This window comes from Dromaius novaehollandiae, chromosome 15, assembly GCF_036370855.1.
Source record: "Dromaius novaehollandiae isolate bDroNov1 chromosome 15, bDroNov1.hap1, whole genome shotgun sequence".
NCBI classification, from domain to species: Eukaryota; Metazoa; Chordata; class Aves; order Casuariiformes; family Dromaiidae; genus Dromaius; species Dromaius novaehollandiae.
This window is the reverse complement of record NC_088112.1, coordinates 17,948,867-17,966,835: the sequence shown is the minus strand read 5'-3', so window position 1 is coordinate 17,966,835 and position 17,969 is coordinate 17,948,867. Positions and strand designations below refer to the sequence as shown.

General features: G+C 41.6%; 2 protein-coding genes across 5 annotated transcripts in view; both read right to left on the bottom strand.

Annotated features, from left to right (window-relative positions):
* The window catches only part of COL23A1 (collagen type XXIII alpha 1 chain), a 195,020-nt gene extending 193,300 nt beyond the window's left edge, over nucleotides 1-1,720 (bottom strand). Inside the window, exon 1 of the mRNA XM_064521091.1 lies at nucleotides 1,383-1,720. Within this exon, the coding sequence (XP_064377161.1) occupies nucleotides 1,383-1,592 (210 nt within the window). The 5' untranslated portion in view covers nucleotides 1,593-1,720. The remainder of the gene's footprint in view (nucleotides 1-1,382) is intronic.
* A 3,624-nt stretch (nucleotides 1,721-5,344) lies between these two features.
* On the bottom strand, nucleotides 5,345-17,928 carry CLK4 (CDC like kinase 4). 4 transcript variants are annotated; one of them, XM_026101961.2, is made up of 14 exons: nucleotides 17,781-17,928; nucleotides 15,692-15,751; nucleotides 14,861-15,012; nucleotides 13,550-13,775; nucleotides 12,263-12,353; nucleotides 11,801-11,867; nucleotides 9,940-10,056; nucleotides 9,668-9,834; nucleotides 9,480-9,574; nucleotides 8,212-8,341; nucleotides 7,781-7,863; nucleotides 7,212-7,291; nucleotides 5,782-5,869; nucleotides 5,345-5,699 (listed from the first exon to the last, which is right to left on the bottom strand). In XM_026101961.2, the coding sequence occupies exons 2-14, from the start codon at nucleotides 15,743-15,745 to the stop codon at nucleotides 5,562-5,564; spliced, it is 1,488 nt and encodes a 495-aa protein (XP_025957746.1). In that variant the 5' UTR covers nucleotides 15,746-15,751; nucleotides 17,781-17,928; the 3' UTR covers nucleotides 5,345-5,561. The 4 variants fall into 4 exon arrangements, with proteins under 4 accessions (XP_025957746.1, XP_064377151.1, XP_064377152.1 ...); XM_064521081.1 differs by lacking the exon at nucleotides 15,692-15,751 and having other exon boundaries at nucleotides 17,781-17,902; XM_064521082.1 differs by lacking the exons at nucleotides 12,263-12,353; nucleotides 13,550-13,775 and having other exon boundaries at nucleotides 17,781-17,899.
* Between the last annotated feature and the right edge of the window lie 41 nt (nucleotides 17,929-17,969).

Sequence of the window (17,969 nt, the reverse complement as noted above, 5' to 3'; positions counted from 1 at the left end):
ACAATCTCCATCCGAGCGTTCGCAGCACAAAACAAGCTTTCCGCAGTTAACTAAATCTCAGCAAGCGGCTGCACATGATCTTAGGCAGTGCCACAGAAACCCTTCCCATCTCTAAGCACGTTTATTGGGGGAGTTGGAAGAGAGCTGCTGCCACGACTGGCAGGCTAATTCCTGATGGGAGCAAGAAGTTAACTAGATTTTGTGATTACGGCTTGCAAGCACCCCTCTGCTCTGGCATTCAGGGTTGCATACGAACGTATCTGAACGTCACCCTTTATCAAGACACGGCAATACGGCCAGGCTTGGAGGAGAAGGGACAGGCGACAGCGGTGCCAGCGATCCCCTCGCCATCGCCCGGCAGCAGCAAACACGCAGCACGCGCAATGCTCTTCCCAGTGCCACCTCCTGCCCCCCTCCCGCACACGCAACCCCGCACGCAGCCCGAGCAACTCTACTCCCCGGGGGTGTTCACAGCTGGAGGCAACTGCATAAAAATACTTCTTTGCACGACTGAGGCATCAGGACTGCTCCGGGTTTTACACACCGGTCAGGCCATTAATAAGACGCCAGTGTAAAGCCTCCCGCAGACGGCAGGACTCGTCACTCGGGTGCGTCCTGCAGGAACCCTGCAAGCCGGGCTGCATCCCCCTGCGCTTTAGGAACCACCGTCTGTTTGCACAGAGCTAGCAAACCGGCTAGAGCTGAAAGCTTTCCCTGCAAGCAACGGGGTCCTTTCCTACCAAAAAAAAACCCAAATCAAAACACCAGAGTCTGGGGAAAAATATAACCTTAGGATCCAGGGTAACTTCTCACAGAGATTTGGTTTAGTCAAGGACAAGGGGATAAGTGTAGATAGTTGTTCTTTAAGCAGGAGAAGTCTTTCAGCACAGAAATCTTCAGTAAGTAACTTCAGAAAGCTCCGGCACTGCAAGCGCGGTAGCTACTCGTTACTCACCTCTACCTGCCCTAAATCGGTTCAGCATCGCGGGACAACGTGATACTTCATGACAGACATCCCAGATAACCGGGATCACGCTCCCGAGCTTCTAACAAGGAAATTACGCATCCCGGTACCTCCGAAGATAAGCAGTCTTTAAGCACTCGGATCGCCCTTCCCGGCGAGCCGGGCGAGGGAAAAGCTTGCATTTCCACCTGGGAGGTTTTTCAAGCGTTACAGACGGGCCGGGCTCTGCCTCGCCTCACCCCGCACTTGGTATAATGGAAACGGGGAGGAAAAAAAAAATATAAAAATATATAAAATATATAAAAAAAACATAAATATATAGAAATATATATATTAAGAATATATATAAAGATATCTTTTTTTCCTTTTTGCGGAGGGGAGGGAGGCGAGCCGGCGGCCGCCCGGCGCCGCTACTCACCTCGCGGAAGAGCTGCTCGACGCGGGGCTGCAGCGCGGCCAGCAGCGCGCCGGGACCGGCGGCGCCGCGCTCCTCCAGCGCGGCCAGGCGGCCCTGCAGCTCGGCCGTCTTGGCGCCCAGCAGCAGGCAGAGGGCCAGGGCGCTCAGCGAGAGCAGCACGCAGAGCGCCGAGGTGGCGGTGCCCGCGCCGCCGCCGCCGCCCGCGCTCATCGCGCCGCTGCGCGGGGACCCGCTCGGCTGCTGCCCGCCTCCCGCCGGCGGCGCATCCAGCGCCCGCCCCGTGCGCTGCGCGCCCCGCCGCGGCACTGGGACTGGGACTGGCGCCGGCAGCTGCGGAGCGGCCGCTCTCGCCGCGCTCGCCGCGCCGGCCCGTCTTAAGCGGAGGAAGCGGGGGGTGGCGGCTCCCCCCCCCCACCCCCCCCGCCCCGCCGCGGAGGGGGCAGACGCTCCGCGGGCGGCCCCGCGGGACGGCGCGGGGCTGATCCCACCCCCGCCGCGGCGCGGCCGGCCCCCCGCGGGGCTGCGCGGGGCGGGCCGGGCCGGGGCGGGACGCGGCCGAGGGGGGCGGCGGCGCCGTCCGGCTGCCCAGGGGGGCAGCGGCCCGGCGCCCCCCGCCGCGGCGGAGCCGCCGGCCGCGGAGCGGGCGCCCCCCAGCGGAGCCCGGGCGGCGCGGGGGAGGCGCGGGGGCACCGCGCCGCCCTCCCCTGCCGAGCGCGACCTTCCCGCGTGTGTTCCTTCTTTTCTTTCCCCTTTCTTTTTGCCATCCTGCGCTGCAGCTCCCGTTTGGACTGTGAACTCTCCCATCTGCAAACCGCGATGTTCCGCCATGCCCCCTCCCGTCCCGATTTCACCAGGGCAAAACGCCCCCTCTGAAGGAGGGAAGCCCTTGAACCAGAGTAACCCCGCTGCCACACAGACATGAAGTACCCCCGGACTTCGGCCGCTTCCACCAAACCCCCATGCCTTTTTTCTCTCTGCTACAGCTTGTATCACATCAGCTCTTAGCTCACCTATAAAACATCCTCAGATAACTTAATGCTTAGAGTCTGGACTCTGAGCACATATCATACAAACCTAAAGCCGCTCTTTGCCTCTTGGCCACCGCCTCTGCCCTCCTGGCAGTACTTCTTCCAGGATAGGTGGGTGAAGCCTAGGCCAGGGTTGCAGAAGCACTCAGCTGGGTTGGAGAAAACTGCTAGGAGCGGTGTGAATATCTAATAACTGAGCTGATAAAGGATATGTACCTGAACAACTCGACTTTCAAATTGTATATATACTGCTTTCTGTAGCCATTGTATCCAAACTGGTCATGCTGCTACCTGCCAGTATTTAACTCCTTCCTTCTCACCTTCCAATGCCCAAAGATACAAGGAGAAAAATAGGAGATGATTGTGAGCAACCTCTTCCTTTCCTTCTCCTTCCCCTCCTCTTTCCACCAGCCCTCTGAGACTTCTGAGCTCTGAGATCGATTGACTTTACACAGTACAACCAATTTTGGGGAGCTTCCAGGATACAAAGTCTCTTGTCCAAGTTGTGTCTAAGTGTCCTGAGCTGCTCTTGTAACGGAGATATCTGGAAACCGTACAAGGAAAAAGGGCCACTTACTACCGTTGTTCCTGCGCCCTCTGACACAGAACTCCTAACCCCTTTGCTGTTAAGTTTAACCCCCAGCTCAACTCTTCCCCTTGCCTTCTGAAGTTCTGCATCTTGTATGCTGTTTGCACTTTTAAAGACAAAGCCTGTTTTGTTCACTTAAAGGACAGCTTTATTTTCTCCCATCATCCATGCTTAGTAAAATGTGTAACTGACTTCTTGTACGACAGACACTGTTGGTCTGCCTGGTCAAGTGATTCACAGATCTACAGACCATATTTTGTTTATGGTACAATAGCTAAAATTCAAAAGTGCAGAAAAACATGCAATTAGATCTTACTATTTACCAACAGCTATAGGTGCATTTAGTATATAGCTTGATCCGGATGTGCCAACATTACAAACTACCCGAACTGCATTCACGTATGAAGGAGACAGTGGAGCGCGTGCATGTAAAAATCTTTTCCCTAGTGAAGACAAAACCATTGAGGGCAGCCCGGAGAACATGAGAAATCAGAGCTATTAAAGACAGACCCCCTGGCACCTGGCTGTCCCTCAGCTGCTAACAGCTCTGTGCTGCTTCACTCATGACCCTGAGGATGTTGGACGCATGCCCCTTTCTCCCTCCAGCCTGCAAGCTCTTTTGTACGTGGTGTAGGGCCTGCAAAACTACTTGGCACCTTGCTGCAGTTGCTATATTAATCTTGATAGTGCATTTTTTAAATTTACTGGGAGAAAAAGTGAAAAATTTTAAACAGGCTAGTATGTATTTTCTTTTTCCAGCATACATCTTTCTCAGCAGGTGAAACGTATTCTATTAACTGCATTAACAAAGGCTAAAATGACTTACTTAGCATGAGTACAGAATTTTCACCAATTTTGATAAAACTGTCTTATAGTTACAGTTTTATAGTTACAGCACTATATAACCTTACTTTTTTTTCCATCTCCCTTTGCTTTGCATTGCTTACACTGAGTCCGTGCTTTGCCTCTGAAGGTGTGGAGCGGAAAGTATTGTGAGAAGGAACAAAGGGAGGAATTCACTCCTGTCCTCACTTCTACTGTGGTCACTACTGAATGGAAAGGTATCAACTGTTACATTTCCTGTCACAGACAAAAACCACAATGGGGTAAAATTCACATCCTAGGAAGATCGGGGTTCTGTATTATGAGACAATCACGCACAGTGGGTGGCACTCATTATAGAAAATAAGCTTTCAAAGCTTTGTCCCAGCTATATTCTGCCCCAATCATAGAGATGCAGCTTCAGCCTCCTTCCTGCCCACGCATCAGTGGAACAGGGACACCAGCAACACACAAAACCTGAAGATGGGCTTCTGTGGAACGGAATTGGTTGGCTGTTTCTTTCCTTAATGATGACTTGCATGTTAAACCAGCCAGCTATGCTGTCAAGACTGCAAGAAATGGCTGTCTTGCACAGGCCACTCGGAATGAACTCTACAATGAAAGCCTCCCTTACTCTTGCTCAGCAAGCCATCCATACTGTGCCAGATTAAAACAGCATTGCAGCAAGACCAAAAGACCCCACCAACTTAAACACTGAAGAGCAAAAACTGCCAAAGTAGGTTAATGAGGAGGAAGATGGTACTACTTTCCTGGCCCAAATTGATACGTAGGTTCAGGGGTTACAACTGAGAACTCATTCCCCACCTTATCGTATGACGACTGATGACAGTGTTTCTCAGTTGCCAAGGTTGCTCAATTTATTAGTAACTACAGATCAAGCTGCACAGAAATATGTATTTGAAGACCTGATGATTTTATCTTGTTACTATTGCAATAGAAGGGCTTAAATATGCTATAACTGATTCACAGTATTTCATCACTGAGAACAAGAGTGTATATCCTCCTTCTCTACATTTTTATACAGGGGCAGTGCAGTTCTTCTGAAAAGCCTTACCATGAAAATGCTGCACTTCAGTGAATCAAAACAACTTTGAAAAGTTAAAATGTTATTTTTCAGACCTTACTGATAAATACTTACCATTGAAAGCCTCAGACACACAAGTTTCTAGGGACTGACTAACCGGCATTCAGAGAGCAATGCACACTGTTTAAATGTGAGAATGTGGGGTCAAAGGTGGCAAAAAAAGCTAATCAGAATATACACTATCTTCAATCATGGTTCAGAATAGTATTGCAAAGTTCTACACAGCATGGTTAGGTAGGCTGAATCACAATCCTTTCTTCATGTATAACTTTTAAAGGAAGATAGTTAAAAACATTTTAATTAATGTGTTTTCAAATATTGTTTAGCAAGACCATGGTCTCATCTAAAGTCAGACGCTTAACTAGCCCTCTCTGCAAAAAGATATGGTACAGTTTAAAAAAGAAAAAAAGGAACAAACTTCAAAAATGAAAATTACTTTTATTTTTCACTTTGATATCTATGATTAAGACTACAACTGTTCAACAAGATAAACATGACAGTTATACAAAACATATGTAAATATTTACAGACTTAACTGTACAAAATAATTTAAAGTTTACAAAAGTTTCATGCAATCTCTGATGACTGACACAGTCTAGGTAATCTCCTTGGAGAAGCATAAAAGATCTCTGAATTTACTTATTTAACGGTTCAAAAAAAGGATGCTGCAAGGCTTCATCAAGAGTAATTCTTTTGGCTGGATCATACTCCAACATTCTGCGAACAAGGTCAAACAGGCTTTGATGATCTGTGTCTTGGCAATGCATGAATTCCTGTGGGAGGAGAAAAGCAATTTAGAAAGATCTTTCACAACTGCAAATTTAACTGAATAATAATGAAAGTGTTCTCCCCTACCTTTAAAGGCTTACAGCGTCTCCTAACATATCGACCTGCAGAACTGTGCTCATCCCAGTCCAGCTGGTCATGATGAAAATAGTGCTTTCTGCATGACAAGAAAAAAATTTAAAAATAGTGTCAGTATTTGAACTGGGTGGGTGTTTTTCTAAGACATTCTGAAGCATCCTAAGAGTTTTCTTGAATATCCCTCTGCATGGGAGATCTGACTTGTCTTTTGCTAACTTATTCACAGAGCAACCTGTTGCTTTTATATTACCACTGTCACAGTATTTACAACACAGGCCCTTCAGTACTCCAATCAACAAAGAAGCCATTAAAATATATTTTCAATTATTGACATTTAAAGAAATAGATTCTTTACAAAGGCATTCCAAGAGAACAACTTGGTCTCACCTACTAGTAACAAATAAAAGACAGAATGTCAGTCCCCTGGCTTTTAAAATGTTTCTTATAATGTCTGAAGAGTTTAAAAAAATGGTTTGCAACTACGTAACAAAATCAGATATTCCCAAATGTCTTCAAGAAAAACATAGCAAATACATGAAAATACCAGTGCAATTAAAGTTCTAACAAATCCACAACCTGGCATCGCATTAACTCTGCTACATAAAGTAGTGTTTTTCAGTACCAGCGCATCCTATTCCAAGTGTAGCTATCCAACTCTTCTCATTTTTCAAAAAAGCATTAAGAATCTGTTATGGTTAACCATGGCCAACTCTAAATGCATTACCCAATGCAGAATTATTGGAACTTATACTTTACTATAACTTGAGTTACAGGATTACCTAGATCAGCTGGCAACAAGACAACTTACTTCATAAAGAGAATGGACCATTAAACCTTGCATGCTCTGGATTTGGGGCATTTGGGGGTTAGGGAAGAATCCTGTGCTGATTTCTTCTCCTTACAGTGGAAATGGGAAACTTTTGCTGCATGTATTATCTTTGAGGAAAAGAAACAGATCACTGCAGCCCACGTGCAGAGGATATGAAGTAATGGTGGAGGAGGTTGTGAGCTGTACTAGTAAGAGCAGGGCCCTCTTCTTCCTCTCACTATAAACCTTCCAATAATAGGTTGTTTATTCCCACAGTTTAGGGAACAAAAGATATCTACCGTTGTTCTGGTGACCGTACAAACTGAGCTTTACATGAGCACGTTCATATTCAGTTACTGTTCAGGAAGCTAACTTTTGGCTGCTGGTAACTCGAACTAAAACCAGAGATAGAGTACTCTTTCCAACTATTTAATTCAGCTAAATCTGAACATAACTTCTTGCAACAGACTAACAGGTAACTGCAAAGCCTGGAAGGCCATTTGCTGACTTTTAACAGCTCACAATGAACAACAGAAACTTCAAAGTTCCTCAAATCAGTCTTTTATGGGGCTGGAAAATATCAGGCAACCTACTCTTCCTCTAATGGGCTTACCTGGATTTCTTGATCATGTGAGCTGGCAGAGGCCCTAGTATTCTTTCCATCATTGCCAAATGTTCTTTACTATCATGCGTCTGTTGGGAAAAAGCAATGCACTTTTCACATTTTTCTACTCTCAGCCACTTGGTAATAACCCTATCTACAAATGAGATGTTCTCCAGAGCATCATCACAGTGTCATTATACATTACCACATTAAACTATTAAAAACCGCCATGCAATGCAGCTTGTTATACTATACTTTCCATGGTTGAGATAGCCCTTGCAAAACAGACTTTATAAACCAAGTTTTACGCATGCATATTTTATTATTCTAATTTGAGGAGCATCTTCAAACTCTAGACAGGCTTCATTGTTCAAAAAGCTAAAACAGATGATCTTGAGTAATCTGAGGTAAATGTGTAAGACATCACATTTTCATATACGAATGCTGTCTACAACCTCTTCTATGTAACACTTACAGCCCTCTGAAGTTATGCCTTTTGCCCTAAGTTAAGTAGATGTCATTAAAAGATAGAAGTCAAGTCTGCAACAAAAAGATTCAATTCAGCTTTATGTACATACCTGAAATACTGTAAATCCTAAGTAATACTCAATCAGAATACAACCAATACTCCAAACATCACAAGGCTGCGACCATCCCAATGCTGTAAAACATGCAAAGCGTACGTTTTACTTTTTAATACATTTCAAACACAAGTAATCCACAAAGGATAGGGCAAGTTTCCATCCATTTACTGATACGTTTTTTTCCCAGCACGCCTCTCCCCAAAACTTGAAAAATATAAGGAAATGTGTTTGGACTTTTGCTTTTAAAATACTTTTTTTTACTGTAAAATACAGGGAGAAAGTTGGTTTACTTTCAAGAAGTTTAACAACATCATCAGTGAGAGATAGTAACTGAAAAATTAAAATCATGTGAAACTACTCCAGTTTATGGAACAGGAAGAATGAACTGCAATCAACTGTCAGAAGGTTTTAAAGTCTTTACTCACCTAAAATAACCTCAGGAGCTCTATAATGTCTTGTAGACACTAATGTGCTGTGATGTTCATCATCAAAAGTTGCACTTCCAAAATCAACAACTTTGATATCTGTGTTTTTTAAAGTGCGTTCATCTCGCTTCTGTAAGAGAATCCAAATTAACAATCTCTGTCAATGTTTTTAAATGCATGTTCAGGTAAAAGCTATTCATTACATCAGTTTAAAATATCTTCAAAATACCAGCTGACACAGTCATGCTAAAAATCAAACCCACATAAAAAAAACCACTCCTTCCCAATGTATCAATTCCCATTCAGTCCATTCTCCAAGAAAAAGGAAGAGCTGATAAGAAGGTAATTTAATCTGAACATTTAGAAACAGACAAATACCTAAAGACTTTGCCCACAATAACAGAACTCCTTTTCTCTTTTGTTAACCTTAATATTGACTCAACTTCAGAAGTAGCTGTCTCTGCCTGGATTTTGGCTATTCATTGGTACGTACAATCATTTATAACATCTTAGTTCTAGAATTAACAACAATAAAAGTCTTATGCATAAGTTAAAGACAGTAAAGTCGATAATGCTTTTCTGTTTCCAGTATGTTCTTATACTTTGAAAAAAGAGCATCAATATAAAAAGAAATCTGCATTTCTCCTAGCGCTAAAAGTGATTTGAGCAGACAAGTACTCATCCTGACATTGTGTTCTGGGGTTTTCTTAGATTTAAAACGAAGATGCTGCTCAAGAACGTCCCTATTCCGGGCCTGTGCCAATTATAACACTACCCAGCGGTCAACATTACACATTGATGACAAACAGAAAACCCAGCAGGGACACTCATCTTTGCCACCAAGCCAAAAACCGCCAAACTGACAGGCACTTCAGACTGCCTTAGAAACAGGGTAATTGGATATGAAGCAAGATCTGTCATCCTTCCCAAAACAAAAAGATGCTTTTAAGAAAGCGATTGAAAGAGCTTCTTAAGAAATATGAAACAAGAAAAAGCTGGCTAAATTCAAAGCGGTTAACAAAGTCCCCTAAGCATGCTGAATTTCATTAAACAGCAAAGGTCTTAGCTGTTATCAAATGAAACAGTTTACTTTGAATCAGAGCAACATTACCAGCTCAACAGAAAACCAGTGCATCTCAAAGAGCACAAAGGATCTAAAAAAACATAACCCCATTTATCATTTGACCTTTCACACATGGCAAATTTTTTAAGTTCAAATGAAGACAAAAAATGTCTAATGAGAGTTGGAAAGAAAAGTGCAGACTTACCATTTTAGCATTGTACTTCACTATGTAATCAGATTCCACAAACAAGATATTTTCAGGCTTTAAATCTGTATGAGTTAGTTTATTATGGTGTAAAACTACGAAGAAAAAAAAACAGCAATCCATAAATAATTGATTAATTTCCTTTAAAAAAAGGAACACACTTGATGAAAGCATTGAGATTTACTTACAATTTATAGACTGGCAAATTTGATAAGCCATATTTCTGATGTCATTAATATGAAATGGCAGAAAGCTGTTTTCCTTAATAAAATCATAAGTGCTAAGTCCCAGCAGCTCAAAAACAATGCAAACATGGCCATGATGATCAAACCATTCCAGCATCTGGACACAGCGGCTTAAAAATAAAAACAGTACACATAAATACATGAAAACTCAACTTGTTGAAGAATTATCTTTTGCCAAAACCTTAGTATGTTGACTGTTCTACTTTTATACTTACAAAGCGCTGCTTGGATCCATGGTGTTTAAGTGTTCCAATACCTGTATTTCTGAACGGGCTGCTTCCCGGTATCTACCAACATTTTTCACAATTTTAACTGCAACATGCATTCCTCTCCTTTAAAATAAAACACCACAGACTATATCATTTTCTTGTCAAATATCTACAACCCCAAAGTATCCCGATTTTAATAAAAGGAACAAAAGAAAAAATAAAGATAGTAGAGAATTACAAGGTTTATTTAGGGAATTTGACTTAAACCCATTCCAAAGGAAGGATCAGTATTACATGTTTTTGGTTTTTTTTTTAATTCTGGTTAAGATCGAATACCCATCATATATTCTATATTAACTACCTCTCATACAGTCGTATCTCATCTAAGAAAGAATAAACATCAGGAATCCATCTGCAAGATGATTCCAAAAAATTATCAAAGTTCACATTCAAGAAAAGTACTGCAAAAATTTTGACAACTTTTCTACAACTTGCTGACTTTGTTCTGGCTCTTATTTCTCCAATGGAATCAGTGGAAATAATTAAATAATTTCAGAAGTTTAGAGTTTGAGTATTTCGTACTAGCAAATCTAACGGACTTGCACTTAGTATGTTTTATAACACACTAAGTGCAAGGAAATGAAACTTGAAATGGAACACATATATACATAGTTCATCTTGTCACATTCACTTGTGGACAATTAAAATTTGTCTCTGCAAAACTGCTTAGATTCTAATGACTTAACAATCACGTCTGCCTTCAGGGCATGATCTCAAGCTCCTGAACAGACCTAACTAGTGAAATGACAGAATGAACAAACCAAAGGCAGAGGGAAAAATAAACTACAGCCATGTCACTGAACTGCAGATACAAAACATATGGTTAAAATGACTTTAATCTGCAGTTTTACTGTTTAAGTGTCCTAGCATACACAGATGTGGTGGAAATACGTTCATTTCTCTTCCCTACACCAAACACGCCATCACATTAAAGTCACCACTCCATCAAAAAGGTGTAACTGGATTACCATACATTCAGAAAAGGTTGAAAGGCTAAGTCTGATTATGGAGACTAAGGAAAGAAATTTACAGCTCAACCAGTTCCAAGCAGTTGCTTTAATGAAGAACCAAGATTACTTTCTCAATATCTCACTGTGTCATCTTCTAGAAGTCAGTCCCTTAATTCAATTCTGTATTCTTTACATACCTTCAAATTCTCTAGTTACAGCAACAGTAGTTAGTTGTAGAAGCAAGGGAAAAAGCAGACTGATACATCAGGAAGCAACACATAGTTCTCCCTCTTTATATAAGGGCAGATGAAAGCTATTTGGTAGTTACTAGTTTGTATCACCTGGTTATACAGCTTGTATAGAAAAAAATGTGTATTTATAAAATGGTTTATTTTTGAAAGAAACTCTTCTTAGACAGATGTTTCCCAACACAAATGTGGCTGGAGGAAGTTTACTCTGTTAAGGACAGATTCTTAAAAACTCAGAGAAAAACAAAGTAAAAATATTTCTCTATGTACCATCTTGTATGAAGTCAGTACTATGCAAGGGCCTTTCACAGAACAAAATAAGGAACAAAAAATATTTATAATATTGAAAGATATGACTGAAGAACCTTAAAAATGATCAGGGAGTCCTGCAAACAGATGTGATATCTGAAACTCATTAAAAATGCTAATCTAGAAACAAGCTTACAAGGTAGCTCTCATATCTAAAAAAACCTTCTTTCTTAAATATATTTTAACACTTCATTTGACCCCCAACTTACTATCAAAGAAAAAATCTTTGGGCTTTAATTTCTCAGCTAAATAAAGTGCATTTTGTCATGACATGCACGTAAAAAGGTAACTGATACTTACATATCATGATCTATGCACTCCACTACTTTTCCAAAAGCTCCTTCTCCTAAAGTCGCAACAATTTCATCTAAAAAGAACAAACACAAGTCAGAATTATATAACTACTCAAACAAGAATAAGTAATATTAATGTAATTTTAAAATGTGCCATTACAAAAACATAATTACTTTAAATCTCAGCATTTGAATGTGTTATTTTATTGGACAGGTGTCATGAAAACAGTTAGCTACAAAACTATCTCTTGTTCTAATCTCAAGACTCAAGTTCATTTACTGCTTGGAACTTTTTGAACACAGTATTTAAATTCTACAGAAAAGAAGATATGCAAAAGAACAAAAAAGCACAAAAAAAACAAAACAAAAAGAGCAATGAAGATTTCTTTAGCCCCCCTCCTCTGACATACTATTCTAAACAGATTTTCTGCTGAAAAGTTTTTAAAAAGTGTTGAAAAATGTTCTATACATCTTGCTCTTAGAACGTCTCCACTTTCACAGATCAGGTGACCCTCCTCATCATCCTCTACACTCCTGGATCTTTTCCTTCGGTGACTCTTCTGGAATCGGCACCAAGATCGTCCAGCCAATCAATATATCAGAGTGAATTCAGGGCAGAATACGCAATTCATTCAGCGGGGAGATATTCAGGCATTCAGTTACGCACCAGGCCACGAACAGTTGGCAGGAGCAATTTCAAATTCAGTCCCCAGAAATTCACAGGGCACAGTTTATGTTACAGAAGAAAAACATGGCAAGGAACAGATTTTCAGATAAATACTTAAAGTGATAAGGCAACAGAAAAAAACAACACAATTTTGTCTCTCAAACAGTGGCTTAACTGAAGACAGATTAAGACTGCAAAGTCACTACTTCTAATATTTTGCTATCAAATAGCAAAACACAGTATTTATTTATATATCTAAGCTTACAGTCAGGTGAAATGCTTATATTTTAAAAATATATACTTTTTGTCATCTAAATATAAAAAACTACCACACAATTTTACTCTTCATGTTTAGAGAAACGAGACAAGAAAAATTACTCTAAAGTCATTGATCTGCAACATATAATCTAATATAACATTCTGTTTCTATTGCAGAAAGGGTGATATAAAACACCTGGAGTTGAAGATGTACCAGTGGGCATGAAGCCAATAATGAAAAAAAATCAGACAGCATGCCTCGAAAGAAGGCAGACAGCAAGCTTATCCCATCTTAGTAAGACATTAGCTGCCGTTAGTGAGGCACATGACTTAAAAGGTGGAATCAGGTGTAGAACTGTGCAGCTTGTTCTTATCAATTTACAGACATGCATGTTTCATACTGCCAATTAAGTATATATTAAAAAGGCACATTACTTCAATTATTTTTTAGTAACGGGATGGATGGCATCTCACAGTCTACCTGAAAAACAGACATTTCACTATGCTGTAAAACTAAAGTGATAACTGCATTGTGAAACAGTCACCTGTCTTCATTTTTGAAATATATCTTTCAGGAGAATGCCAGTGATACAACTATTGGCCACCAACATTCCCAGGGTGCAATTAGTACTGACGATAATCCCCCCAACACTGATCCAAAGTCTCAACTAAGAACATATTCATATGCTCACAAATGGATTCAACTACAAATCCTTTATTAATTAAATAAACTTCCCCAAAGTACTGTGATCAGGACTTGAAGTTCTAGCACTCACTTAAGAAGTCTATTACCACTAATTCATTAATAATAAAGTTAAAAATTACTCATACCGAATGTGATTGGTGACTGGAGCAATGATGTCTCTTATGCTTCCTTTTATGACTACTTTTCCTGCTCCGACCAGAGGATTTGCTATAGTGATGATGGTGACTCTTTTCATAGTCTCTGTGATAATGCCTGTGGTCATATACTTCACAGAAGTCATTTCTGTATTCCTCAACATATCTCCGGTCATGATGGTCTCTTTCATCTATGGCTCTATCGTCCAAATAATGACTGCAAATATATTTTAAGTGAATGTTCTCCACTTCAAAAACTTGAGGTTCCAACAAGATAAGTGACTTGAGCTGAGTTACTGAGTTATATGGTATCTGTCTTTACATCAAGAATGTTTTGTAACTGACTCCCTCCCCAAAAGAAGTGGAGCTTTTCATGTTACTTTATTAGGAAGCTAAGGAGATTGTCAGTCTCAAATACATAGCCATCCACATGAACAATACATGATCCATCCACAGTTTGCACAATAAATAGGAATTCACATTCAAAAAGGAGAAATACTTCCTAGAACATACTGAACAAGTCGACCACAATTTCTAAAGAAGTCACAGGAGAAAGTGCTCTCAATACAGCAATAATCCCCTTCTATGCTTTCAAAGCTCACAGTATTAACAGGCCACTCCCTCCCCCCCCCCCCCCCCAACAACACCTGGAGAGTCTGAGAGAAGTTAACAGCGTTCTTAGTGCTCTGCATTAAACACCGTAGAAACCAGAGAGTGTTATCTGGATCAAGGATCTTTTGCCCAGAAAAAAACCTTAAAAAAGCTGCAGAGGCAAAAAGCCTCCATATTGCTATACACCTACCCTGTCCAGCATTTTACAAGCATGAATATGAACTCTTAAAAGAATTCCACAGGATCCTCTTCTCAAGGGAAAAACATAGAAAAACACATCCTTCCAGTGAAAGCAGTGTGGGAGAAAAAGCAAACCATCTCCAAATTAATAAGAGACATCTAATTCATACTTACCATTGTATTAAATGATTAAACAAACCTCTTCCCTTCCTTTCGCTCAATTTAAGAAAAATACGTGAAAATGCATATTTTTTACTTAAAATTTAATACCAAACACATTCAACACCAGTACGTAACTGACAACAGTGACAACATTTACAAGTTTCTATTAAAGTATTTCAGTTTAATGGTTTACATACTGTGTCAACAAAACCAACTACCTCTTAAGCTTAAGTGAGCCAAGCCTCAAGGAATTATCAACTTCGGGCACTTAAGAACTGTTTTTCTGAAAATGTATTTATGTTAGACATAATTAGAAGTATTAGTGCTACTCAATTCAGAGTCTTATACCTTTCTGAAAAGTGATGGGGTTTATAGTGCTTGCTTTCTTGTCCACTGCTGTGGGACCTTTTCCTGCGTTTATGGCTGCTACTGTGGTTTCTCTGATCCCAGCTCTTTCTATCATCCCATTCAGGACAATGAGTTCGTTTAGAATGCCGCATCTGTCATTAAAAAAAAAAAGAGAGAGAGAGAGGGACAGAAAGAGAGAGAGACAGAGAGAGAGACAACAGCATTACACCACACTTGTAGCTGTGAGTCAAATACTGTAGTTTGGTTAAATATGACAAAACTAGAAAGAATGTCTTCCTGAAATAGTTCTTTTTTCCTTACTTCCCCCCTATTTTTTTTGGTCGTGGGCAAGTAGACACAGCTGTCCCATCCTAACACAGTAACATTTGACTCTTGATTTGCATTTTGTGACATAGGCTAACTCATCTTCACTTAATAGCTTCCAACATGTAATTAAAATCTATTTTAAATAAATATTTCAGTGACTAACCACATTTCAACAGAAAACTAATGAAGAGAGACCTTAAACTTCAAACATTACCTCCAACAGAATCTAAAAATTTAGTCCTTCATACTATGTTGGACATAAATTACTAAATTAAAGTCATATATCCTCAATCAGACTAAAACTCAAGTGCTCACACAAATTTACATACATATCACTGTTAAACAGCCAGATTTTTTTAAATTATGTCAATCACAAAATGAACCCTGATAAATTAATACACAACTCCACAATACGATAAGCCAACTTGCAGATTTTGAACCCTAACAGCATGCAAATATTTGAGTATTTTACAATTCAGCTGATATGCCAGAGACAAAACCCACCAGCTTCTCTTGCTGGATGTTATATGCAGGAATTCTGAGTTCAAACGGGTACATGCATAACTGAAAAACAAGGAAAGCAAAGCATAGCTGTAGAATTAAGAGTAATTCAAAACCCATCATATACTTTTACTCTTCTTTAACAGATATTTAAAAATAAGCTTACATATCTATTTCAGTATATTGTTTCTGAAGAATGAGCAAAAATTGGACAAGACAAAGTTTCCACAGTAATCACTGACATCAAGAAGTGAAGTTTAGGAGCAGATAGCACAAAGAATTAGTGGTATTTCAGTCCGTAAATTGACACAGAACAGCACTGATTGTTTCTATACAAACTGGAGGCATTAATAAGCAAAGTTTTACAACATGTAAATGGCAAATATTTTGACAAAAGAAGTTTTCGGATACTTCTGTAAAATCTGTGGCAAACTAGTAGTTTAAAAAAAAAAAAAAAACGCCTGTAGCAACTCCCCTTCCAGAAATCTGTTTTCAAAATACAAACACTACACAAAAATAGTGACTGGTATGTCCTTTGAATCAATCAGGATCCAGGTCTCACAAAAATTTTATTTATTGTATGTTACTAAGAAATGAAAATGCTCATATATCTAAGGACAAACAAAAATGTCCAAAGGAACAAAACTTAGAACAGTTAGTATTCATTTACATGCCTGCATTTCTTATCTTCTCTTTTTTTCCCCAACTCCAAAGCCATTTTTCTCTATTTTCAACCTATCTAACTCAAATTATGAAACACACTCAGGTTTCAGTCATTCTTCCTCTGGATTAAGCGTTTTTTGTTTTTGTGCTATTCAGTTATAGGTGAATAGAGAATTTTAATTATGACTCCATTTTCTTCCTGTTTGGCTACACAGCAGGCTGTGATTAAGCTCTACAGTGAATGTATATCTAAATAATCCACCATTAAAGTGCCCGGGGGGGGGGGGGACGGGGGACGGGTGCACTTGACACAGAAAACTTGAGCAAGGTTTAATTGAAGACTATTGCTCCTTAGCTCTGCTGAAGTCCATATCGAGACACTAGAATTTAGACAGAAGCTGGAAGTTCTGTCCCTAAAGGAGCCAGTTAAAAGCAAGTGAGCAGGTTACTGCTAGATTCAGTCTGCACAAGGCCCAAACTGGCCATAAACCATTTTACAGTAGGAGCCACCTTAAGATTTTTGACTGCTCTGCACTCCCTTTAAATTCATGCACCGAAGCACTTCAGCTCCACTTATGTAACCGGCAGCTGACATGAACATACGCATTCCTACACAGCGTAGGGTCCTAACCCCTATCGCAGGTCGTTTTCACTCCCCCGCTCTGCCATAAGCATTCTCAAGGGGGGGGCAGGAGCCTCTTGTAAAGGATCCGTACACAGAGTGCCCGGAAAAGGCCACAAACGTCTTGTCATGAGCTGCCTACACGGCAATTTCTAGATCTCCTCGAGAACTTGGCAGGCCGTACGACTCGGAGGAGGCCAAAGGCCATTATGCAGTTCAGATGGCCGAAGTCCACCGGGCTGTTCTGCCCTGACCTGAGCGTTTGGGAGGCAGGTGCGCAGGAGCGGGTCTTACATAAGACATCCGCTGCCCCAACCCAGAGCCGCAAAGCCCCCTTCCCCACCGGTTTTCTCTGCGGGCGGCCTCAGGAGCGGCGGGGGAGTGGGGGGGTGGGAGGACTCGGCTTCGTCGCCCCCCTGGGCAGGCGCCAGACAACTCCGCACAGATCGGGCTGAATAACCGAGCTGCGCGGCCTCCACCCCCGAAAGTGCCTACCGCCCACTGGGTCCCACCTCGGCCCGCCCGGCCCCACGGCCGGCTCCCCAGCGGCCCTCCCCCCGCTTCGGGATGCTGTAGTGAACATTCCTCCTCCCACCTTAACACCTCCACAATCAACCCCTCACGCAGGGCTCTCCTCTCTGCCCGGGCCGCCGAGCCGGCTCCAGCAGCCCCTCGTTAGCCCAAGCTTTGCTTCCCCTCAGCTTCTCCCTCTGCTTCAGCCCCCTGGAAAAGCAAGGGAGAGAGGAGGGGGGAATAAAACGAGAAGAAGAAAAGAGCCCAAAGAGGAGGACCGCTTCTGTCACTTACAGCTGAGAAAAAAGGCGAGCGAGCCCGTGTCCACCTTGCGCACACAAACAAAATGGCGGCCGCTACTCAGCGCTGAGGAACCTCTTCCCCTCCCTCCCTCTCCCGGCCGTCGTGCGCAGTGACGTCACACGCACAGTGCGGCCGCCGGGGACGGGGGAGCGGGCGGAGACCCCCCGCTAGCGGCGGTTG

Coding starts and splice junctions, on each gene's coding strand:
- CLK4 (XM_026101961.2), bottom strand. CDS start 15,745: ATGTACCCGTTTGAACTCAGAATTCCTGCATATAACATCCAGCAAGAG. Junction 13,776..14,860: donor CCCCATCACTTTTCAGAAAG/GTATAAGACTCT, acceptor ATATATTTGCAG/TCATTATTTGGACGATAGAG. Junction 8,342..9,479: donor TGAAGTACAATGCTAAAATG/GTAAGTCTGCAC, acceptor ATTCTCTTACAG/AAGCGAGATGAACGCACTTT.